This window comes from Ovis canadensis, chromosome 3 (assembly GCF_042477335.2).
Source record: "Ovis canadensis isolate MfBH-ARS-UI-01 breed Bighorn chromosome 3, ARS-UI_OviCan_v2, whole genome shotgun sequence".
In the NCBI taxonomy this organism is placed as follows: Eukaryota; Metazoa; Chordata; class Mammalia; order Artiodactyla; family Bovidae; genus Ovis; species Ovis canadensis.
In genome coordinates this window covers 152,945,875-152,972,054 of record NC_091247.1, presented here as the reverse complement: position 1 = coordinate 152,972,054, position 26,180 = coordinate 152,945,875, and the positions used below count along the sequence as shown (strand labels likewise).

The 26,180-nt window shown below is 37.2% G+C and overlaps 1 protein-coding gene across 1 annotated transcript in view; it reads right to left on the bottom strand.

The window, feature by feature from the left end:
* Positions 1 to 26,180, bottom strand: part of SLC2A13 (solute carrier family 2 member 13) — a 515,435-nt gene that overhangs the window by 382,967 nt on the left and 106,288 nt on the right. Inside the window, exon 3 of the mRNA XM_069584615.1 lies at positions 11,807 to 12,015. Coding sequence (XP_069440716.1) covers positions 11,807 to 12,015 — 209 coding nt within the window. The remainder of the gene's footprint in view (positions 1 to 11,806; positions 12,016 to 26,180) is intronic.

Below are 26,180 nucleotides of genomic sequence, written 5' to 3'. Positions count from 1 at the left end.
ATTTTAAAAGTTCTCTGGGGTCAAAGCAACTTTTATTTAAAGCCATGTTGAACTAAATAGCAGTTCTTTTCAATAAGTCATGATGCCTAAGAAAATAAGTTTAACGAAAAACTGAATAGAAATATATTCTTTTAACAATCCTTCAGCTTACAGATTGTTAACACAAAGATAGAGAATTAAAGTAGCTTTTCACTTAACCTTTTATTTTAATCTACCATTTACCATAGGAGATATATATAACAGCCTCACAGTTGACAATCCGGGTAATTGTGCAACAATTTCAAGAATATTAGATATAGAAACATTTTTTTTTCCCTACATATGGAAAACTGGTTGTCCATCTTGCTGAGAAACAATTTGTTAATATCTATTTCAAACTTACCCAGTAAATAGCACATATGCATTATTTTCAGTCAGGAAACACTACTATCACACAAAGAAAATATAAGCAAAACTACCATAAATATTTGGAAAAATAACACGTTGAGCTAAGGGCAATAGATGTCAACTGCAATGAGCAATTCCACTGAAATGTCATTAGGCTGGAATTAGATATCTATAGAACTTTTGGAAGGATTTCTATTAAAGCAGATGATATATATCTACCCTTTTTGACCTCTCTGCAGAATATGATTTGTTGAAATGGCCACAGACAATATCAATTCATAAAAAAAAGGAAACTGACTTACAAGGATATGAATCTTGATGACCCAACTATAAAATTACTGGAAGAAAAAAAGAGAGAGATGCAGCTATTCTTTCCTGTATGGCATAGGTATGACCTCCTAACAGCTAGAGGTAAATCATACCAGGCTTTAAAAAGTGAACTCACAGGAGGATCTTGAATAAATTTTGCATCCTACAACATTCTTTCTTTCCAGGCTGGAGATTAAACTACCCAATGAAGGCAAAACACAGAGTCAACATTCTTGCAGATTACTGAGCTGATTTGTTGATACAATTAAACAATGCAAATCTTCTTGACATAAGTGTTTCTGCAAAGATTATACACTGCATAGATAACCTGAATGTACCACAACAGTGACTAGCAACCAGTAGGCCTGGATCTAATTTCAGTTTAAAGCATTAACTAGTACCTCTGGGCTGCTATTCTCACATACACCTAAATATTAAGATTTTCATGCCCAAAGGGTAGGGCAATTTCTCGGTGACATTCTTACATGAAATAAATCAATTTTGGAAGTATCTGTGTTTTAGATAAACCAACTTCCCTGATGGCTCAGATGGTAAAACGTCTGCCTACAATGTGGAAGACCTGGGTTCAACCCCTGGGTCAGGAAGATCCTCTGGAGAAGGAAATGGCAACCCACTCCAGTACTCTTGCCTGGAAAATCCCATGGACAGAGGAGCGTGGTAGGCTGCTACATCCGTGGGGCTGCAAAGAGTCGGACACAACTGAGCGACTTCACTCACTCAGTCAGTCAATATCAATAACCTCAGATATGCAGATGATACCACATTTATGGGAGAAAGTGAAGAACTAAAGAACTTCTTGATGAAAGTAAAAGAGCAGAGTGAAAAAGTTGGCTTAAAACTCAACATTCAGAAAATTAGGATCATGGCATTTGGTCCCATCACTTCATGGTTAATAGATGGGGAAAAAGTGGACACAGTGGCAGACTTTACTTTTGGGGGATCCAAAATCACTGCAGATGGTGACTGTAGCCATGAAATTAAAAGATGCTTACTCCTTGGAGGAAGTTATGGCCAACCTAGACAGAATATTAAAAAGCAGAGACATTACTTTGCCAACAAAGGTCCATCTAGTCAAGGCTATGGTTTTTCCAGCAGTCATGTCTGGATGTGGGAGTTGGACTATAAAGAAAGCTGAGCACTGAAGAATTGATGCTTTTGAACTGTGGTGTTGGAGAAGATGCTTGAGAGTCCCTTGGACTGCAAGGAGATCCAACCAGTCCATCCTAAAGGAAATCAATCTTGAATATTTGTTGGAAGGACTGATGTTGAACCTGAAACTCCAATACTTGGGCCACCTAATGTGAAGAGCTGATTCTTTTGAAAAGATCCTGATGCTGGGAAAGATTGAAGGCAGGAGGAGAAGGGGACAACAGAGGATGAGATGGTTGGATGGCATCACCGACTCAATGGACATGAGTTTGAGTAAACTCTGGAAGCTGGTCATGGACAGGGAGGCCTGGAGTGCTGTGGTTAATGGGGTCGCAAAGAGTTGGACACGACTGAGTGACTGAAAGAAACTGTACTGAGGCAATATTAACTGTAAAAAGATTTACATATATTCCCTGGTGGCTCAGATGGCAAAACATCTGCCTACAATGCAGGAGACCTGGATTCAATCCCTGGGTTGGGAAGATCCTCTGGAGAACGAAATGGCAACCCACTCCAGTACTCTTGCCTGGAAAATCCCATGGATGGAGAAGCCTGGTAGGCTACAGTCCATGGGGTCGCAAAGAGTCAGACATGACTGAGCGACTTTACTTTCATATATGTATACATATACATATATGTAAGATAGGACATACGAAGAAGTTCTTTGTTAAAAAAAAAAAAAGTCTGTTTACATTTTCAATTCCTCAGATTGCCCATGTGCTATAAACAGATGAAACTATTTGCAGGAGGCTGCCCCTGCCACCTCAGGTCTGTACTCAGTCTCCCCCTTGCTTGGCTCCCATTATCAACCTGCTGGAGCACCAAAGTTGCCTTGATGATCCCAAAAGACTTTCTCTGGTCTTTTCGTAAGGATTCAAGCAACAACATCCATATATTTCTCCAGGGAGAAAAAACTTTCTTTGTTCACATTTTCCCCACAATGATCCTGCTTTAATCCTGTAGTGCAGAGCCTAGAAGGGAGTTCCAGAAAGAGTGCTTGTCAGACTTTCCCTGAGTCCTGTCTAACAGGCTTCTTCTGAGAAGCATGTCAGTAACAGCCTTCAACTCTCCCTATGACACCACCTGACGAATATGTTTGTTGTTCTCTGGTGTAGGATAAAAAATTGAAAAAGTTAAGAAAAAAATGTTTTTTACTCTGTGTGATAATCACTTCACAATATGAACATATATGAAATCATTATGTTGTACACCTGAAACTAATACAAAGTTATATGTTAATTATTATATCTTAATTTAAAAAATATGAAAATGAAGAAAGCTTGGCCATAATGGTGGAGTAGAAAGACCCTCAGCTCCCCTCCTCTCATGGGCACACAAAAATTACAACCATTTACAGAGCAATATTGATGAGAAAGACCAGAATCTACCAGAAAAAAGTATTATATAACTAAAGATATAAAGAAGAAAGCACAATGATATGGGTAGGAGAAGCCAAGATATAGTCAAGACCCATGCCTCTAGGTGGGTGAGCCACAATAAGAGGAAAATCAGAAATGCAGGGAGCCCTTCACTGGGAAGACCAGCCCCTAGAATATCTGGTTTTGAAGGTCAGTAGTGTTCACATTCAGGAGAGCTGTGGAAGATAGAGACTCCACTCTTGGAGTGCAATCAAAATGTCACATGTTTAGGGACCTAGGGCAGAAGCAGTAGCTTTAAAGGATCCTGGGTCAGATGCAGGCCAATCTTAAAGAATCTCCAGAAGAATCCAGAAGCAATTGGAGCTTACCCTGGGAACACAGATACTGGTATTATCCATTTTGGGGAACTTGTTCTACCATGTGGACAGTGGTACTAATAAGCCCCCCTCTAGTTTAACAATCTAGGGACCTGGCCTTGCCTAGTAGGCTATAAGCACTGGGATGTCTCAAGCCAAGTAACTAACCTGGAGAGGACAAAGCCCCCCAAAAGTATCAAACCGCAAGAGCATAAATCAAAAGAAGAGCAAAAACTAACTACAAAACTACCCCAAAACATTTTTTTAAAAGGCAGTAGGTACCTAATTATCAATAATTACTTTCAATTTAAACAGACTACATGCTCCCATGAAAGGATACAGAGTGGCTGAATACGATGTCAAGAAAAGTAATCCTGGGGAAGGTTGAAGAAAACATAGGATTATTAAATTGTATTTGAAATGAAGAGATTAGCAACTTAAAATAATCATATATATATATATATATATATATATGTATACACATACACTCAGTTCAGCTCAGTCATGTCTGACTCTGTGACTCCATTAACCACAGCATGCCAGGACTCCCTGTCCATCACCAACTCACAGAGTTTACTCAAACTCATGTCCATTGAGTCCGTGACGCCATCCAACATCTCACCCTCTGTCATCCCCTTCTCCTCCTGCTCTTGATCCCTCCCAGCATCAGGGTTTTTTCCAAATAGTCAGCCCTTCGCAACAGGTGGCCAAAGTACTGGAGTTTCAGCTTCAATATCAGTCCTCCCAATGAACACCCAGGACTGATCTCCTTTAGGATGGACTGGTTGGATCTCCTTGCAGTCCAAGGGACTCTCAAGAGTTTTCTCCAGCACCACAGTTCAAAAGCATCAATTCTTCAGTGCTCAGCTTTCTTTACAGTCCAACTCTGACATCCATACACGACTACTAGAAAACCATAGCCTTGACTAGATGGACCTTTGTTGACAACATAGTGTCACCGGTTTTTAATATGCTGTCTAGGTTGGTCATACCTTTCCTTCCAAGGAGTAAAAGTTACATTAAAAAAAAAAAAAAACAACACCTCATGGTAACCACAAACCAGAAACCTGTAATAGATGTGTATAAAAAAGAAAAAGGAATCAAAGCATAACACTAAAGATCAAACCGCAAGAGCATAAATCAAAAGAAGAGCAAAAACTAACTACAAAACTACCCCAAAACATTTTTTTAAAAGGCAGTAGGTACCTAATTATCAATAATTACTTTCAATTTAAACAGACTACATGCTCCCATGAAAGGATACAGAGTGGCTGAATGGATACAAAACAAACCCATATATATGCTATCTGTGCTGTGCTGTGCTTAGCCGCTCAGTCATGTCTGACTCTTTGTGACCCCTTGGACTGTAGCCCACCAGGCTCTTCTGTCCATGGAGATTCTCCAGGCAAGAATACTGGAGAGGGTTGCCATGCCCTCCAGGTGATCCTCCCAACTCAGGGATCAAACCCAGGTCTTCTGAATTGCAGGCATATTCTTTACTGCCTGAGCCACCAGGGAAGCCTAAGAATACTGGAGTGAGTAGCCTATTCCTTCTCCTGGGGGATCTTCCCGACCCAGGAATCGAAATGGGGTCTCCTGAATTGCAGGCAGATTCTTTACCAGCTGAGCTACCAAGGAAGCCCATATATGCTATCTGCTGCTCCTGCCGCTGCTGCTGCTAAGTTGCTTCAGTGGTATCCGACTCTGCGCGACCCCATAGACGCAGCCCACCAGGCTCCCCCATCCCTGGGATTCTCCAGGCAAGAACACTGGAGTGGGCTGCCATTGCCTTCTCCAATGCGTGAAAGTGAAGTCGCTCAGTCATGTCAGAATGGCCTAATTTCAGATCTAAACACACAACACGTGTGTGCACAGACACACACACACACACACACACACACACACGGAAGTGAGGGCATGAGAAAGAAATCAAAGAAGACATTATACACACACACACACACACACACACACACACACACCTTCAGACATGTGAAAACAAAACACAATGATTCAAAGTTTATGGGATGTAGCAAAAGCAGTTCTATGAGGGAAATGCATAGTGATACAAACCAACCTCAGGAAATGAGAAAAATCTCAAATGAACAACTTAACCTTATACTTAAGGAACCAAAAGACAAAGAATACTCAAAGTTAGCCAAAGGAAAGAAATCAAAGACCACAGAATTACAGACATAAATAAAATAGAGACTAAAAAAATAATAGAAGAGATCAATGAGATGAAGAGCCAGTTCTTTAAAAAGACAAACAAAATTGATAAGTTTAAGTCAGACTGGTAACAAAAAAGGAGACAGGACCCAATTACATTATATCAGATATGAAAAAGGAATACTTACAATCAACAACAGAGAAATACAAAGGACAGTATGAATGATTATACTCTAATAAAATGAATAATCTAGAAGAAATGGATGAGTTCCTAGAAATGTACAATCTCTCAAGACTGACCAGAATGAAACAGAAAATAGAAACAGACTGATTACCAGAAATGAAACTGAATCAATAATCGAAAACTCTCAACAAACATCTAGACCAGATGGCTTCACAGGTGAATTCTACCAAACATTTATAAAAGAGTTAGCACCTGTAATTCTCAAACTACTGCCAAAAATTACAGAGGCATGAATGCTTCCAAACTCATTCTACAAGACAAGAATAACTCTGATACCAAAACCAAACAGAAATATATATATTTAAAAAAAATTACAGGCCAGTATCACTGATGAACACACATGCAAAAATCCTCAACAAAATAACAGCAAACCAAATACAACAATACATTAGAAGAATCACACACCATGATCAAGTGGAATTTATTCCAGACATGGCTAAATATCCACAAATCAATTAATGTGATATACCACATGAACAAAGTGAAGAATAAAAATCATATGATAATCTCAACAGACGCAGAAAAACCTTTTGACATAATTCAGCATCCATTTGTGATTTAAAACTCTCCACAAAGTGGGTATACAGGGGACATACTTCAACATAATAAAACCATTTATGACAAACCCACAGCTAATGTCATACTCAACAGTGAAAATTGAAAGGACTTTCTATAAGATCAGGAAGAAGGTAAGAATGCCTTCTCTCATCACTATTTTCAGATGTCCCAGCCACAGCCAAGCAGAAGGAAAAATAAAAGGAATCCAAATCTGAAAGAAAGAAGTAAAATGGTCACTGTCTGCAGATGATATGGCACGATACATTAAAAATCCTAAAGATGCCACTGAAAAAGCACTGTAACTAATAAAGTTACAGGATACAAATTTAAAATATAGAAATCTGCTGCATTTCTACACATTAACAATAAAGTGCCAAAATGAGAATTTTTTTTTAAATCCCACTTGCCATCACATTAAAAAATACCTAGGGAATAAATTTAACTAAGGAGATAAAATACCTGTACTCAGAAAACTATAAAACACTGTGAAAGAAATGGAAGATGATACAAACTGATGCAAAGATATACCATGTTGATGGATAGGAAGAATTAATATTGTTAAAATGACCACACTACCCAAGACCATCTACAGATTCAGTGCAATCCCTATCAAACTACCAGTGGTACACTTCACAGAAATAAACAAGTAATTTTAAGATTTTTATGGAAACACAAAAGACACTGAAAAGCCAAAACGATATTGAAAAAAATAACAGTTGGAGGTATCATGCTTCCTGACTTCCTACAAAGTCATCAAAACAGCATGGTACTGACCACAAAATAGACATGCAGAACAATGAATAGAGAATAGAGAGAATAGAGAGCCCAGAAATAAACTCATACATTTATGGTTGGTCAATCTATGACAAGGAGGCAAGAATACACAGTGAGGAAAATACAGTCTCTATAGTAAGTGGTGCTGGAAAAAACAGATAACTACATATAAAAGAATAAAATTAGAACATTTTCTCACATCATATTTAAAAATAAACTCAGAATGGATTAAAGACCTAGATGTACAACTGGAAACCATAAAACTTTCAAAAGAAAACAGAGAATACTCTTCGACATAAATCAAAGCAATATTTTTGGATCTGTTGCCTAAGGTAAATAGGACCTAATTTGAGGTCGACCTTCATGCCATGTGGAGAAGAGATGAAATCCCATTTTAACCCCATCCTATTCCAAGCAAGGCCTATGAGCCTCATCTCTGCTGCTGACCTGTTCAGAGAAGCCACAATATTCACTGCATAAAGTCATAAATTGTGTTTTGAACCCAGAAGTAATTAAGTCCCATATACACTGACATTTCCTACATCAAAAAAATTAATATATAATTCAGTCACTATCCCTATTTTCCTCAAAGAGGTCAAATTTAAATTCAAGTGACCAAGGGAAAAAAAATTTACATAAACAGAGAAGGTACACCTGCAATGTGGGAGACCTGAGTTCAGTCCCTGGGTTGGGAAGATCCTCTAGAGAAGGGAAAGGCTACCTACTACAGTATTTTGGCCTGGAGAATTCCACGGGGTCACAAAGTGTCAGACACAACTGAGCAACTTTCACTTCACTAAGCAGCACAACAGTCACAAGTCACAAATCCACTGGGAAGTCAGAAAAGGACGTGGTTTACTGATCTGGAATCAGATTTAGCACGCTCACAGGTAGCAAGAAACTAAGCCACCATGTCCGATGATAAAATATTTCTGCCTAAAAGAAAAAGCAGTATTATTAAACAACTACTTTCTACCCTCCTGGAATATCAGGGTATATACGGTGCCTAGGTCAAGGTTCTTCCCTCCAAACAACTGTCTTCCAACACTCGGAGTTTCTGGGCTCCAAGTCATGGTTTGAAATTCGTCTCAACAGAATCCATGGACTGATTGACATACGTCACTCTCTAATCCTCCAACACAATGGCTGAATCTTCTCTGAGCCAGAACATTTTTATTTCAAAGTTAGCTGTTTCTTCATGTGTAATAGTTCATGTAGCCTATCTTCAAATGTAAAGTGACTGAGGGCAAGACATCCTGGTTGTTAAGGCAAATTGTAGCACTGCTCTCTATTTTCCAACTGAATTGACACAGTTTTGCTCATGGACATGAAAATGATGCAATAAAATGGATACTGTGCAAAATATGTTTTATTGTGGTCAGATTCCTCAATAACAAAAATGAAGCCCCAAGTTACTGGTGTCATGTAACATGGGCAAAACTGTGTGCATTCATGCCATAATGCTATTAATTCTTTACCTTTATAAAAGAACAATGGATTAGTTTTAAAATTTAGCAAGATGATAATACTCAAATAATATAAATCATAAATGGATAAATTATTAATCCTATTAGTTATAAAGTTTATAATATTTAATCAAGCATAAGACATGTTGAGATTCAGTGAATAACACAGTATTAAGATTTCTGCCACTTTGTCTTTGAAATGATGGCTGCCTTTTCTTTAAGTTTTCAATGAATACGTGATGTATAACAAATACATTTATGTATATAATTTAAAAAGAAAATTTGTGCCAAATGTGCATATAAAGCAATGTTTAATGAGGAAATGATTAAATAGAGGTTAAAAGTGTCTGCCTGCAATGCGGGAAACCTGGGTTTGATCCCTGGGTTGGGAAGATCTCCTGGAGAAGGAAGTGGCAACCCACTCCAGTATTCTTGCCTGAAGAATCCCACGGATGGAGGAGTCTGGTGGGCTACAGTCCATGGGGTCGCAAAGAGTTGGACACGACTGAGCGAGCGATTTAACTTTAATAGCTAAATGGAAATGATTAAATAGCTAATATTTAAATAGTTTAAACACAGTAAGTAGTTCCCAAAGACTTCTGATAAAAATTAAAGTGGGGCTTCCCTTGTAGCTCAGTTAGTAAAGAATCTGCCTGCAATGCAGGAGACCTGGGTTCAATCTCTGGAGAAGGAAATGGCAACCCACTCCAGTATTCTTGCCTGGAGAATCCCATGGAGAGAGGAGCCTGGCAGGCTACAGTCCATGGGGTCACAAGAGTTGGATATGACTTAGCAACTAAACTACCACAACCACCACCAAAGCAGATGCAGATAATGGCAATCCTGTTTACCTCAAGTATCTATAAAAACCCATTTGATTATACATTGCAAATAGTCACGAGAGGCAATGTGCAGTGTCAACAACTGCATGGCTAGACCAGTCAGACAAATTCTTAAGTAGTCAAAACGAAGCTGCATATCCAAAGCTGTGTAGTAGACTCTGTGGTATACCCACTCCAAAACAAGAACATGTTTGTTTTTTTTTTAATTAAGTTGTTCTCCTACTCCTCACATAGATTAATAAAAACTTATATTCTAAGTAGTATTTAATATAACCTAATACTCAACAAATATTTCCACTCACACATTATTAGCACATGGGTTTCAAGTGTACTGATTACTACAAAAACAACCTCATATTTAATTCAAGTAACTGATGAAAGGAATTTAGTCAGAAGCATAAAATAAGTTATTTGTAACTTAAATTAACATTTGAAATTATATTTTAAAACCTAATACAATCCTGAACCCATAAAAATGAATTATTTTGTTGAAGCAAAATTCTCTTTAATATATGCACTAATGCGCAGAGTACTTGGGCTTCCCAGGTCAGCACTAGAGTAAAGAACCTGCCTGCCAATGCAGGAGTCATTAGAGACGTGGGTTCAATCTCTGGGTTGGGAAGATCCCCTTGAGGAAAGCATGACAATCCACTCCAGTACTCTTGCCTGGAAAATACCGTGGACAGAGGAGCCTGGCAGGCTGCAATCCATAGCGCTGCAAAGAGCTGGACACAACTAAAGTGACTAAGGACACATGCACAGGTGCACGCAGAGTATTAGAAATGCTGACAATGCCAGGCATGTGGTTTATATACTGAGAAACTTTTTGTTAAAAATGACCTTCACCTAGATTGGGCTCACAATTAGCTAAAGGCTTTGGTCTGAGCAAGGAAGTAATAAGATCAGTGTTGTGCTGTGTATATCTAAGTCAAGCCACATTGGGTTTCCCTGGTGGCTCAGTTGGTAAAGAATCCACCTGCAATGTGGGAGAACTGGGTTCGATACCTGCGTTGGGATGATCCCCTGGAGGAGGGCATGGCGACCCACTCCAATATTCTTGCCTGGAAAATCCACGAACAGAGGAGCCTGACAGGCTGCAGTCCACGGGGTCGCAAAGAGTCGGACATAACTGAGCAACTAGGCACACGCGTATGGCTACAGAGTGACCAGTTTCTGAAGAGCGTTCATTCTACTATTTCTTCAGTATCCAAAGAATAGTAAGAGAGGTGAGTGAACGACCTTCCAAGACTTGTGTAAGACATATATCAGTAAAGGGGTGTGTTTGTGTTTGGTATTTTTTCATGTATGAACAACCATTTTACTAATATAAGTTAAGCATCTCCATTGAACAACCCCTTACTGTAGAGGCAGGAGGAAAGTTGAGAGAAAATGAAACAGTTTTGGGGAATGTGAATCCAACAAGCATTATAAAATATCTGGTTTTTTCCCATCATAAAACAAATTGCTGACCCAAATCAAGCTGTCAAGATTATAGATCCTGTCTGAGAATTTTTAAATCCCTATATGATTTCTTCTCTGAAATTATATTCATCAATATAAATTAACCAGAAACTTGCTTTATTTTTTGGTTTCTGACATAGTGAAATTGTGATTAGACAAACACTTTAAGGAAAACAGGGAAATGCAAAACTATCCCATAACTAGTATATGAAGGTATATGCTTAGTCTTAGTGTGGAAATTAATTAGTATGGAAAAAATTAGTATGGAAATTAATGTAACATATGTAAACGAGGTGTTAAATTTTACTTAAGTGTTTTATTTTGACAATAGTTCATGCTCACTTTTAAGACACATCAATAATGCACGTTTATCTTTATATATTATATATTTACATGTAAAATATACTCAAAAAATGTCCCCCCATACAAAATGACACCTATATCAAGTATTCTGACTTAAAAGAAATCACAAAAATAAAAATTTTGTGAGGACAGTGGCATTCTGGGAATTTCCTTCATTCTTTTATAACATAATTATTTGCTTTTGAAATTAAAAGATATTTATTTTGGCTTGGTTATACATATAGAACCACTTCATCATTTAGATACATTAAATAAAATTAAAAGAATATGATTTATAAGTAAAATTATTGTATAGTCTTAAAATTAATATATATATATAAAATCCACATACCTGAGCCAACCTCTTTTTCCTCTTCTTCAATGTTGTTTTTGATACTATCATACTCCTCATCAATGGTCTGGTTACCACGCATCTGAGATAAAATTCTACGGGCCTTTTGAGTCTGTCCTTTCTGAATAAGCCATCGAGGACTTTCAGGTAAAAAGAGAAAGCCAAAAAACTGTATAACTGCTGGAATTGCTGCAAGTCCCAGCATGTACCTGCAATAAAAAAATCAATATATTGCTGTAAAATGTGGTCTTATAAATGCTGAGTATGAATAAAAGGTTTACATTTACCACACTGGAATAACATATAATGGTAAAAATTAGAAAGATTTTCTTTTCATCATATATATATATATATATATATGTGTGTGTGTATCATCAGAAATAATGACATTTTTATACTGTAGCAGGAAATTTAAAAATGAGAAAATCTGATTCTTCTTCTTTATCTCTCCCACAAATTACAATGAAAAGGAATGGACAAAAGTCACATTCATTAAGGATATGTATTCTGAACCAAACACAACATGAAAAATAGCATAATCACTATTCCTATCTAATACTACTATAATTTTGCAATTTACAATATAAACATGGGGTTAAGACAAAATTCTCTAACATCTGGTTAAAAGATATACTTACTGTTCATTAAAATATATGTTCAGATTTCTTTACAGTTATTTCTTTTCTGTAAATAACCAGTTATGACTTCATTTTGCCATCAAGCAACATATGTTTTCAGGCCAAATGCACTGTACTTTGTTTTTTAAAAAAGACAAGGAGATGGGGAAGGACAGAGAGTTAGGAAAGCATATAGCAGCTGATAGCAGAAAAAATATAGTCAGATGCAAATAATGACTATTAAAATGTTTAGGACTATGAAAAAGCTACTTATGTTGTTTCATTTGTCCTCTTCTTCAGACATCTGTTCTTATTTTAATTGTAGGATAATTACAATATTGTGATGGTTTTTGCCATACATCAACATAAGTGTCTATACTTAATGACTGGCAAAATTCTAAATAGCAAATAAGCACACCACTTTAAATCTGCCAGAGAAATAACAAAAATAGCAATATGAATATATCAATATCAAAGATCTCTTCAAACTATTCTGACCACTGGATTAATCCCCTAACATCTCCAGGCCTCAATCCTTTTAAACTGAGTTATACTACATAAACTTCAAGGCCTCTTTAAACTGATGGCTTCTATGAATCTAGGAAGAGTTGGACACTGCTGAGCAACCTAAAAAAAAAAATCAGTCTAGGACACTTGGATGTTTCCTACTGATCCAGGTTCCCAGAATATTTTCCATGGTAGATATATGGTGGCAGAGCTCAGAAGGCCGGTCCTGATTACATAATAATCCATAAATTAATGAGAATCCACCTGATTCAATACATTTTTCAAAGCTATTCTAACTTTTCGGTTCAGTACAATCGCTCAGTCGTATCTAAATCTTTGCAACCCCATGGACGGCAGCACTCCAGGCTTCCCTGTCCATCACCAACTCCTGGAGCTTGCTCAAACTCATGTCCATCAAGTTGGTGATGTCATCCAACCATCTCAGCCTCGGTCATCCCCTTCTCCTCCTGCCTTCAGTCTTTCCCAGCATCAGGGTCTTTTCCAATGAGTCAGTTCTTCACATCGGGTGTTAAGCTATAGTAAATCAAAAGTACAGCAATCCTGAAGACTCCATACATATATCTTGTGAACAAGTCTATTATTTTCCAGGCAATTTCATTTTAATTCCAAAAAGAGTAGAAAAGCAAAATACAACTGCTACATGAGTCTTCAGAGTATCTCTTATGACAAACTGTAGCAACAAATACACTCAGAAAAATTAACTAAGATATAGAAAGTAAACAAAGTGTTTATGAATGACTGATTAAATCACTTAATATTAAAAGATCTTATTAGACATGTTTCATACTTTAATCCATTAATCTTGAAAATTACACCAATACCGAATCATTCCTTCCTCAGCTCGTCTACAAAACATTTTTAACCTCAATTTATGTCATTATACCTAATATTATAATAAATTATTTACCTATCTCACTTGATTGCATATTTAACCATGTTTCAGCAAAGGACCTTATAAAGTATCTTGCACAGTGGGCATTTAGTAAATGTTTTGTGAAATGATACAAAGCAGCTATATAATATAAACTGTCTAGAAAAACTAAACAGAAAATAACTGTTTCACATTTCTATAATAGCATTTTATGCAAAACCCTACTGGGTCATTTAGGTCTGCAAAGTTACTTACAGAGTAATTCTTTCCAAGAAACTAAATTTTTGTAATTCAAGACAGAACCAAACCTTTTCTTCTGAAGAAGACTCATTTGATGAGAACTAAAAAGATTAGCTCACACAAATGCATATTTCTGGCCTCTTTCCTTCATGATGTTAATTTGTATAACCAAATCTGTTACTTAAATGTATGTTTTAATGCTGTAAATGAATGAAATTTCTATTCAGTTGTGTTCTCTCTTTAAAAATTTAAGAGAAAAGATTATCCTACACTCCTAGTTATTTAAAAGAAAAGCACTAAAAAGATGATTTCAAGAGCTTACTGACTGGAAGACCCTGGTGCTGGAAAAGACTGAAGGCAAGACAAGAAGAGGGCAACAAGGATAAGATGGTCAGATGGCATCACTGACTCAATGGACATAAGTTTAAGCAAACTCAAGGAAAGAGTGAAGGACAGGGAAGCCTGGTGTGCTGCAGCTAATGGGGTCACAAAGAATCAGACACAAGTTAGCAACAGAACAACAAATGAAAAGGTAGAAATCAAATATGTTGAATTAGTAAATAAATAAGAAAAGTACTAAAGGTGAAATCCTTTATGTTCATTTCTTTATACCTTTCTCGACCTTTTATTCTGTTCTCCAAACCCCCTTTAGTGATGAATTAAGATTAAAGGGATACACTAAATACTTCAAAGAAGCACTGAAATGAATAAAGAAACTGAATGATTTTTAGACCCAAAGATGCTCACGTAATACTTTGCACTATTGTAGGCTTCCCTGGTACACTTCATTATGCACTATTTAATCCCAGAACATAAATTTTTTTTCAATTAAAAGAAACAAGAAGAGGAGAAAAGGGAAAAGAAAAACACAAACATACATATTAGTTTGTTTTCTAAGCCAGCTGTAGGAGACAGAATACTTCAGCCCTCCAGCCTTCCGAAATTTCTAAATGCAAAAAGTCTAGATCTGACATTTACAATTCAATGACTTAATACCAGAATAAGAAAAAGAAACTCACATTCTACTGCCAAATTTTAAGGAAATTAAAGCCTATTTTCAGAGACTGGTCAAGATAAACATGTTTTATACATTTACATCCTAAGATTTCTCTTTTAAAGGTAAAACAAAGAGGCTTATTTTCAGTTCAGTTCAGTCGCTCAGTCGAGTCTGACTCTTTGTGACCCCATGGAATGCAGCACAGTGGGCTCCCCTGTCCATCACCAACACCCAGAGCTTGCTCAAACTCATGTCCATCAAGTTGGTGATGAAATAAAACCCATCTCATCCTCTGACACCCTCTTCTCCTCCTGCCTTCAATCTTTCCCAGCATCTGGGTCTTTCCCAAAGAGTCAGTTCTTCATATCAGGTGGCCAAAGTATTAGAGCTTCAGCTTCAGCATCAGTCTTTCCAATGAATATTCAGGACTGATTTCCTTTAGCATTGACTGGTTTTATCTCCTAGCAGTCCAAGGGACTTTCAAGAGTCTTCTCCAACACCACATTTCAAAAGCATTAATTCTTCAGCACTCAGCTTTCTTTCTGGTCCAACTCTCACATCCATAGTTGACTACTTTGAAGCTTTGTTAGCAAAGTAATGTCTCTGCTTTTTAATATGCTTTCCAGGTTGGTCATAGCTTTTCTTCCAAGGAGCAAGCGTCTTTTAATTTCACAACTGCAGTCACCATCTGCAGTGATTTCAGAGCCCAAGAAAATAAAATCGGTCACTGTTTCCATTGTTTCCCCATCTATTTCCATCTATTTCCTCATCTTTGTCTCCTAGATGGGACCAGATGCCATGATCTTCATTTTTTGAATGATGAATTTTAAGCCAGCTTTTTCACTTTCTTCTTTCACTTTCATCAAGAGGGTCTTTAGTTCTTCTTCACGTTCTGCCATAAGAGTGGCATCATCTGCATATCTGAGGTTATTGATGTCTCTCCCAGCACTCTGATTCCAGCTTGTGATTCATCCAGCCCAGCATTTCGCATGATGTACTCTGTATATAAGTTAAATAAGCAGGATGACAATATACAGCCTTGACATATTTCTTTCCCAATTTGGAACCAGTCTATTGTTCCATGCCCAGTTCTAACTGTTGCTTCTTGACCTGCATACAATCTAGGCTAATTAAAGCACAGCTATAGACTCACCAAGAGTCCTCTAAATCCAAGGAAACCAGATGAATGACAAGAGTACACTGATAAAGCAGGCAGGCAATTCCCAAACAAACAAGTAGCCCCCCGACATGGGATATCTCCTTATTATAAGTCAAATCAAGAGTTCTAAATCCTGGCTACACATTAGAATCACCCAAGAGGCTTTTAAAACATACCAGCAGCCAGGTCTCAACCACCCCAGGGATTCTGACTAATTGGTCTGGGCTTTAAGACCAGGGAATTCTATTTTCTTAAAAGTTCCCAAGGTGGTACTAATGTGCCTTCATGGCTAAAAACCACTGATCTAAGTGTTTAAAAACCCAGAGGGCGAAAGTGAACAATAAGCACTCAAGGTCCACATTTTAAGCAAATGCCATTTACCTTCTAGAGGCCAGACAGCACATCAAGCTGAAATAATGGGAAAGGAGGTTGACGCAAGAAAAAGAGCCAAGCCTTCATGAAGTCTAAAATCTTTCGCATCCTCTTTAGTATCAAGACTACTCATAGAAAGATACCTTTTAAAACTTTCTAAACTGAAGTTAACAAATGAGTTATTCCCTGGTACAACTAGGAGTACCAGGACCTACATACCAGACAATTAAGGCAGGAACCTCAAATACTAAGCAATACTTCCAAATTGTGTGGTTGGGCCAGCTACCAATGAATCACCAGTCTAGGTTCGATGCAGGATACAGGATGCTTGGGGCTGGTGCACTGGGATGACCCAGAGAGATGGTATGGGGAGGGAGGTGGGAGGGGGGTTCAGGATTGGGAACACGTGTACATCCGTGGCGGATTCATGTTGATGTATGGCAAAACCAATACAGTATTGTAAAGTAAAATAAAGTTTAAAAAAAAAGAAAGAAAAGAAAAATAAGTAAATAAATAAAGGAGACAAGCCTGGTTTCATTTCAGATTAAGCCTTCCCAGTGTCAGGAACTGAAACTGTAAACCAAACATCCTTCATTCCTAGGTGTCAACCTTCTACACTATGGCTGAGTAGACCTGCTAAGCTGCTGCTATTTGATGGCCTATTCCTCACACAGAATCAAACAAGTCCTTCATTGAACTGAACATTTAGAATCAATCTTGTCTTAAAGGAATTACATTGCTATCACCTATGAAACGAAAGATAAGTGTCCTTGAATAGATGGACATTTAAGACACAGTATTTTGCAGTTCATAACTGCCCTTCTCTGAACTGATGACAAAATGGTTATCTGATAACACAGTCAACAGATGGACATATTATTTATCTCTAGTAGTTCCACAGTGATATTAATTATGTTCCAAATTCATGAAAATCTACTTGAAGGTATAAACTCAGCTTGGACATATGATCATTTCACAGTAACAGCAAAAGTAATAGCTAATACATAGCACTAGCACCAGTTACTGTGTGCCAAGCACTGCTCAAAGGAATTAAAATACTTTATTTATCCCAAAACAACCCTAGGACATAGGTGCCATTATTATTACCATTTTAAAGACACAGAAACAAGGCACAAAGAAGATATAGAACTAGCATGCAGTAGAATTAGGATTAAAACCCAGGCTCCTATAATAAATGTTTCTTTTAAGTTAAGCTACAATAAATGTTTAATGATTATTTGATAAAATTCATAAAAGGGCACATACATTTGTATTAGTCTCATATTTAAATACTTTGAAGGATCGCTTCAGAAGTTTGTTGTTTACACATCTCTCAGTGTTGTTAACACATCTCAGTAAAGCCCTGCAGCAACAAAAAGAGAGCCTCTGAGTGCTGTCCTCCCAGTGTCACCAAACATAGCACAGCATGGGGCCAGGCACCCACTGGGCTAGGGATCTGCAAACTGGACTTAACAACACTGACCCACCAGTGGCAAACCAAATATCTTTTTATCTTCTCAACACCAGAGTGTTTCTATGAGAACAGCTGACTATTAAAGAAAATATAATTTGTAAGGGTAAACTTCTACTGTTTATCATGCCAAACTGAATTTTGATTTCATTTTTCTTTAATCTATACAGGTAAACTTTTCATACAGGAAAAATTTAAACAATAAGACAACAGATAATTTAAAAGACGATTGGAGCAACAAAATTTTGACTTGATAGTTGATCCTTTTAAAATGTTTTATATGACAAACTGGGCTGTGCTGTGCTAAGTCGTTTCAGTTGTGTCTGACTCTTTGCGACCCCATTGACTGTAGCCTGCAAAGCTCCTACGATCATGGAATTTTCCAGGCAAGAATATTGGAGTGGATTGCCATTTCCTCCTCCAGGGGATCTTCCCGACCCAGGAATCGAACCTGCATCTCTTACATTGCCTGCATGGGCAGGCAAGTTCTTTACCACTAGCACCACCTGGCAAGGCCCTTTATATGACATATGTGATATTAATAGACCTAAAGTTGCTTTTCCCTACATTTTGTTTTCCAATGTCTGCCTCCCAGAGGCTTCCCCAAAAGGAACTGTGCTGGAGAGAGTAACCGTTATCCTGCATCATATTCTTTTTTACTTCTTTTCTCCCCTCTATTCTTTTTCTTCCTCAGATTCTCAAATGTCAAGAAAAAGGGTTACCAGAGCCTTGTAATGTAAAAGCCATACATACGATTTATGGTTTTAATTGTAAGTCAAGCTATAACAGAAAGACTATCACAGCTAGGGGAATTGTATTACAAAGTGTTATATTTAAAACAAACCATATAAAATTATTTTTATGGCTCTTGAGGTGCTGGATTATACTAACAGAAGACATTTTCATGTGGAAAAGTAAAGATTTTTTTGGATACTGCAGGCATTTAGCCAATTATCCTCCTAATGAGCCATGAGAGCATTAAGGTGCAGCTCAGTAATTACTTCCTTACCTGTCTCTAGACCTCAGGTTGTTAAAAATTTACAGTTTTAAGCCAAATTATCACATTACATTTTTCTAGTTATAGAGAATCTTGATATTTTTCAAAACACAATCTCTGAAACTGTCTTGGGTACAGGTAGGGTTTTTAGCAATATCCTCTAATAATATAGAATACTGTCTTATAATAAACTGGAAAAAAAAAACAAATGTATTTGTTATTATAACAGTCTTACTTCCATTCTTTATCTTCTAGTTTGTATTTGTATCTATTTTCTATTCATTTAGAAACAAGAATGTTATGTTAACCCATTTCTAAGAACACAAATATATTAGAGGAATACTGTATCATAAATACTAAGATGCTGTGCTTTATTCTTTAAAACTCTACAATTTCAAACTGGCATCCTTTCACATATAATTATGATTTAAACTTTAAATCTTTTTTTCCTGAGACGTTTCACTGAATATCATAGAACGAGTCAGCAGTTAGAATCAGTAAATTCTTTGAAAACGTTACTTTATGAAGATTTATGTTACTTTATGCTTACTTAGAATGCTAAGGCTGAACTTCAAACATCTGAATGTAAGTTAATGCCAAACTCAAGAAGTTGAGTATCATGAACAAACTTAATTAGAGTGCTGCTGCCGCTAAGTCGCTTTAGTTGTGTCCGACTCTGTGCGACCCCATAGACGGCAGCCCACCAGGCTCCCCTGTCCCTGGGATTCTCCAGGCAAGAACACTGGAGTGGGTTGCCATTTCCTTCTCCAATGCATGAAAGTGAAAAGTGAAAGTGAATTCGCTCAGTCGTGTCCAACTCTTAGTGACCCCGTGGACTGCAGCCCACCAGGCTCCTCTGTCCATGGGATTTTCCAGGCAAGAGTACTGGAGTGGGGTGCCATTGCCTTCTCCATAATTACTGTGCAGTATTGTGTAAATCCAAAAACATCTCCCCAAGCTGCAACTTTCCAATACATTGATTGTTATACTCTATACATACTGGTAAGAATTTCCCCTTAAAAAGGCATAAGCCAATCCCTTCAAACCACATCCAAAAACACAGTCCTTCAGCCCTATATCTAGAGCTACTCAATTTTGATGTTTAAGAGTCCTATGGATTTTGAGTTTTTTCATGTATTTCTTATATTGTTTAAGTAATAATACATGAGTAATACATTTACTCCAAAATCTCTATTCTTGGATTTACAAAAGAAACAGCCACCTTTAAATATTAATAATAAAATATTTATTCAATACTCATCAAACATAAGTTATGACTTATATATGTTCCTACTTAATGAAGAAGTTTTAAATGCAAGAACACAGTACTGAATTTTACTATCTGCTACAGTTATAACAACTTATTTCATAATATATTTTTAAAGTTTTGTTCATCACTCAGAAGAACTTAAAATAAGAATTATACTGCCTTAAAAAGGCTACAAATGAACTTATCTACAAAACTAAAATAGAATTACAGACACAGGTAATAAATTTATGGCTTCCAGCAGGTAAAGGGGGAAGGAATAAATTAGGAGACTGAAATTGACATATATACACTACCATATATAAAACAGATAACTAATAAGGACCTAGCACAGGGATCTCTATTCAATATTCTATAATGGTCTATATGGGCTGCTGCCGCTGCTGCCAAGTTGCTTCAGTCATGTCCGACTCTGTGTGACCCCACAGACGGCAGCTCACCAGGCTCCACCGTCCCGGAGATTCTCCAGGCAAGAACACTGGAGTGGGTTGCCATTTCCTTCTCCAATGCAGGAAAGTGAAAAGTGAAAGTGAAGTCACTCAGTCGTGTTCGACCCTCAGCGACCCCATGGACTGCAGCCTACCAGGCTCCTCCATCCATGGGATTTTCCAGGCAAGAGTACTGGAGTGGGGTGCCATTGCCTTCTCCATCTATATGGGAAAAGAATCTAAAAAAGAATAGATACATGCACTTGTATAAAAGATTCACTTTCAAGTTTACCTGAAACTAACACAACATTGTAAATCAATTATATTTCAATAAAAAATTTTTTAAAGAAATAAAATACTGCCTAATTAAGACCTCAGGCTAAGAAGTTAATTTTCTTCTGCCATTAAGGGCTATATTCTGTATTCATCAATGATCATTCATATTATCAATGACTAATACACTTGAAAATCTGATGGGAGACAGAACAAACAAGAGACACGCAACTGGGGGTAAATAATTTTAAAAACATTAATGTGTCAAGTTGAATTCTCTCTAAAAAAAAAAAAAAAGATACATGAGCAGCAAACGAGCAATTTTTGTGTTACCTAGTAAATGAATCTATGTAAAAAACATCAGCCATAGGTATAAACATAGACATAAGCCAAAGAAAATATTAACTTTATCTAGAGTTTAGGGAAAAAAACCTCTGAATGAAATCTGAAGTCAATATACAAGGCAAGTGGCTTCTATTCAGTTCAGTTGCTCAGTCGTGTACAACTCTTTGAGACCCCATGGACTGCACCACGCCAGGCCATACTGTCCATCACCAACTCCTGGAGCTTTCTCAAACTCACGTCTATTGAGTCAGTGATACCACCCAACCATCTCATCGTCTGTCGTTCCCTTCTCTTCCTGCCTTCAATCTTTCCCAGCATCTGGGTCTTTTCCAATGAGTCAGTTCTTCTCATCAGGTGGCCAAAGTACTAGAGCTTCAGCATCAGTCTTTCCAATGAATATTCAGGGCTGATTTCCTTTAGGATTGACTGGTTTGATCTCTTTGCTGTCCCAGGGACTCTTAAGAGTCTTCTCCAACACTACAGTTCAAAAGCATCAATTCTTCAGCGCTCAGCTTTCCTTACAGTCCAACTCTCACATCCATACATGACTACTGGAAAAACCATAGCTTTACCTAGATGGACCTTTATCAGCAAAGTAATATTTCTGCTTTTCAATATGCTGTCTAGGTTAGTCATAGCTTTTCTTCCAAGGAAGAAAATTTCATGACTGCAGTCACCATCTGCAGTGTTTCTGGAGCCCAAGAAAATACAGTCTTTTATTTTCTGTCACTGTTTCCATTGTTTCCCCAACTATTTGCATGAAGCGATGGGACCAGATGCCATGATCTTAGTTCTTTGAATGTTGAGTTTTAAGCCAGCTTTTTCACTCTCCTCTTTCACTTTCATCAAGAGGCTCTTCAGTTCCTCTTCACTTTCTGCCATATGAGTGGTATCATCTGCATATCTGAGGTTATTGACATTTCTCCTGGCAATCTTGATTCCAGCTTGTCCTTCATCCAGCCTGGCATTTTTCAAGGCATGTGGCTTGGTTGAGGTTATTTAGTGTTGTAGTCACAGTAGGATCAGCAAGATACACTAGCTTTGATAGAATAAGATTAGATGCTATTTAAATAAATGAATGTGGTATTCGGCAGAGATATTAGATAGTTTTAAACAACATGGCAAAATGCACCAAGACTTGTGTAAAATTCACAGTACGAGTGCAGAAAATAATGCGCACACAGCCATACCTACATATATACACCCTCTTTTTTTCAAACTCTGAATATCTTCCATATGCAAAGCTCTACACTTGAGATTATGGAGATACACAAATGATCAAGAGACATTTCCTTGCTTCAAGGAACTTATACCTAGTAATCATGGAATGAAATAGTATTATATAATTGCTATGATTGAGATTTAGTCACAGTGTAAAAGTAAGGAGAAAAATTATTTCAACAGAGGATATTAGAAAAAGTGTCATGGTAAAAACAACATTTAAATTACCACTGACTATTGCAGAAAAGGAATATAAAGCAAGGAGCCAATATAAGATTCAAATTAGAGACTTCCCTGGTGGCTCAGTGGATCAGAATCTGCCTGCAAAGCAAGGAACATGGGTTCGATCCCTGGTCCAGGAAGATTCCAAACATCACAGAGCAACTAAGCCCACGATCCACAACCACTGAGCCTGTGCTCTAAGAGCCTACAAGCTACAACTACCAAGCCCACTTGCAGCAACTACTGAAGCCACTGTACCTCAAGCCTATGCTCTGTAACAAGAGAGGTCACTATAAGGAGAAGCCTACTCAGCACAACCAAAAGTATCCATAGCTTGCCACAACTAAGGAAAGCTTGCAAAACAACAAAGACCCAGCACAGCCAAAATAAATAAATAAATATAAATAGGTAAAATTAAAATATTCAAATTATCTTTTTTGTAAAATTTGCATACAATATAATGAGATGATCCAAGGTATACCATTCTATGAGTTAATGTATCTATATCCATACATGTCTCCTTGACCATCTTAGTCAAGAAACACAACATTTCCATCATCCAAGTAGGTTCCCTCAAACCCTACCGCCTTTCAGTCAATCCCCATTGCCCTAGATCATCACCGGTCGAATTTCTGTGCCCATAGTTAATTTTGGGGCTTCCCTGGTGGTTCAGTCAGTAAAGAATCTGCCTGCAGTGTGGGAGACCTGGGTTCAATCCCTAGGTTGGGAAGATCCCCTGGAGGAGAGTATGGCAACAGTTAATTTTGAATGTTAATGAAATTTATATGGAATCATAGAGACCATACACTTTTGTGTCTAGCTTCTTTCAATCATGTTTTTGAGATACATTCATCCTTTTTAATCTACTGATTTATCAATCCTTACCAGTCTCTCACTGATTATTTTCACTTTATACTAAGTCTTGAAATCAGTGAATTCTCCACCTTGTTCTTCAAGATGGTTTTGGCAATTTTAGGTCCTCTACTTTTCTGTAAAAATTTTAAAATCAATTATCCATTTCAGTGAATTCAAATGAATGTAATTGGTGATGGTAGACATCTTAATCTTGATCTATATCACAAGGGAAAGCATTTAAGCTTTCCCTATTGAATATAAAGTTGGCTGCACATTTCTTCACAGATGTCCTTTATTGAATTCAAGAAGTCTCTTCCTTTCTAGTTTGCAGAAAAGGTTTTATCATAAATAAATGTTATTCTGTCAAATGTTTTACTGCATAAACTGAGATTGACCACTTAGGTTTTCTTCCTTCAAACAATTCAACATGGAGACTTCTACAAATTACTTTTCATATGGTATACAACCTGACTTTCCTGGGAAACCTGTCTCAGTCAGTTTATATAAAGGATTTATTATTCTTTTATTTATCATTGGGTTTGACTTTACTAATATTTTAAGTATACTTTCAATCAGTGTCTAGAATTTACTCTCCTTGTAGTAACTTAAGCCACTTCCAGAACTAACAAGTTATGAATTTGAACCACTGTTTTTCCAAATGAACTGGAATCTTCATTACAACCAAAGGTGCAGCCCATCCAGAAATTCAATGTTACAGCAATAGGCAGCCGCTATGTGTAATCTCTTAACATAAAATTTATTGGCACCTATTATAATATACTTTAATATTTAACATGTATGTATAACTATTGAGTATCCAATATGTGTCACTGTTGAATGTACTAAAAATAAAAAACTGGACAGCTGAGACAAAACTAATTTCATTTTAAAAGTCCACAATATTAGTCATGCTGGCCTCAAAACCCAGCTGAGGAGTATTGCTTCTACTTCTATTTTCTTAAAACTTTTAGTTAGGCTTGGAATATTTTTTTCTTAAATGTTTTATAGAATTCACCAGTGAAACCATATGGGCCTGGAGTTAGCTTTTCAGGTTACTAGTAATGATTCAACTTAATAAACATAGTAATACTCAGATTTTCCATTTTACCTTGTGTTGGTTTTTAGTAGAGTTGTGATTTTCAAGCAATACGCCCATCCCATCCTTACTGGCACAAAATTGTTCAAAGTGTTCCATCAACTATCTTTGTTATCAATAGAAATGATGTGTTTTTACTCCTGAAAATGGTAACTTGTACTTTATCTTTTTAAATCAGTCATAAACAGTATACCAATTTTATTAATAATTCCAAAGAACCAACAGTTTATTTTTTTCTATTCACCTGCTCTGTACCTTGACTTCTACTATTTATTATTTAATCCTTTCTGTTTTATTCAGTTTTAATCTGCTCATATTTTTCTAGCTTAACATGAAACTTAGATCATTTGACTTCTCCACTTCTCTAATAAAATAACTCTAGCTATATATATTATGCTGTACGCAGAGTGTCAGACATTATTTTTTGGGGCTCCAAAATCACTGCAGATGGTGACTGCAGCCATGAAATTAAAAGACACTTATGCCTTGGAAGAAGAATTATGACCAACCTAGATAGTATATTCAAAAGCAGAGACATTACTTTGCCGACTAAGGTCCGCCTAGTCAAGGCTATGGTTTTTCCTGTGGTCATGTATGGATGTGAGAGTTGGACTGTGAAGAAAGCTGAGTGCCAAAGAATTGATGCTTTTGAACCGTGGTGTTGGAGAAGACTCTTAAAGATCCCTTGGACTGCAAGGAGATCAAACCAGTCCATTCTGAAGGAGATCAACCCTGGGACTTCTTTGGAAGGAATGATGCTAAAGCTGAAGCTCCAGTACTTTGGACGCCTCATGAGAAGAGTTGACTCATTGGAAAAGACTCTGATGCTGGGAGAGATTAGGGGCAGGAGGAGAAGGCACGACCCAGGATGAGATGGCGGTATGGCATCACAGACTCGATGGACGTGAGTCTGAGTGAACTCCGGGAGATGGTGATGGACAGGGAGGCCTGGCGTGCTGCGATTCATGGGGTCGCAAAGAGTCGCACACAACTGAGCGACTGAACTGAACTGAACTGAAGCAGAGTTGAAACTGTATTCAACAAATTTTGATATATTTTATTTCCTTTGAACTCAAAATTATTTTCTCATTTTCCTTCTGATGTCTCCTGAGTTATTTAGAACATGTTGCTTTAATTTACAAATAGTTGAACCTTTTCTTGTTATTTTATTGATGTCTAATTTAATTCTGCAATAGTTAGAGAACACACTCTAAAAGTCATGTTTAAAATTTATTAACTTTTATTTTCTGAATGTTGAGCTTTAAACAAACTAAGATCATGGCATCTGGTCCCATCACTTCATGGGAAATAGAGGGGGAAACAGTGGAAACAGTGTCAGACTTTATTTTGGGGGGCTCCAAAATCACTGCAGATGGTGACTGCAACCATGAAATTAAAAGACGCTTACTCCTTGG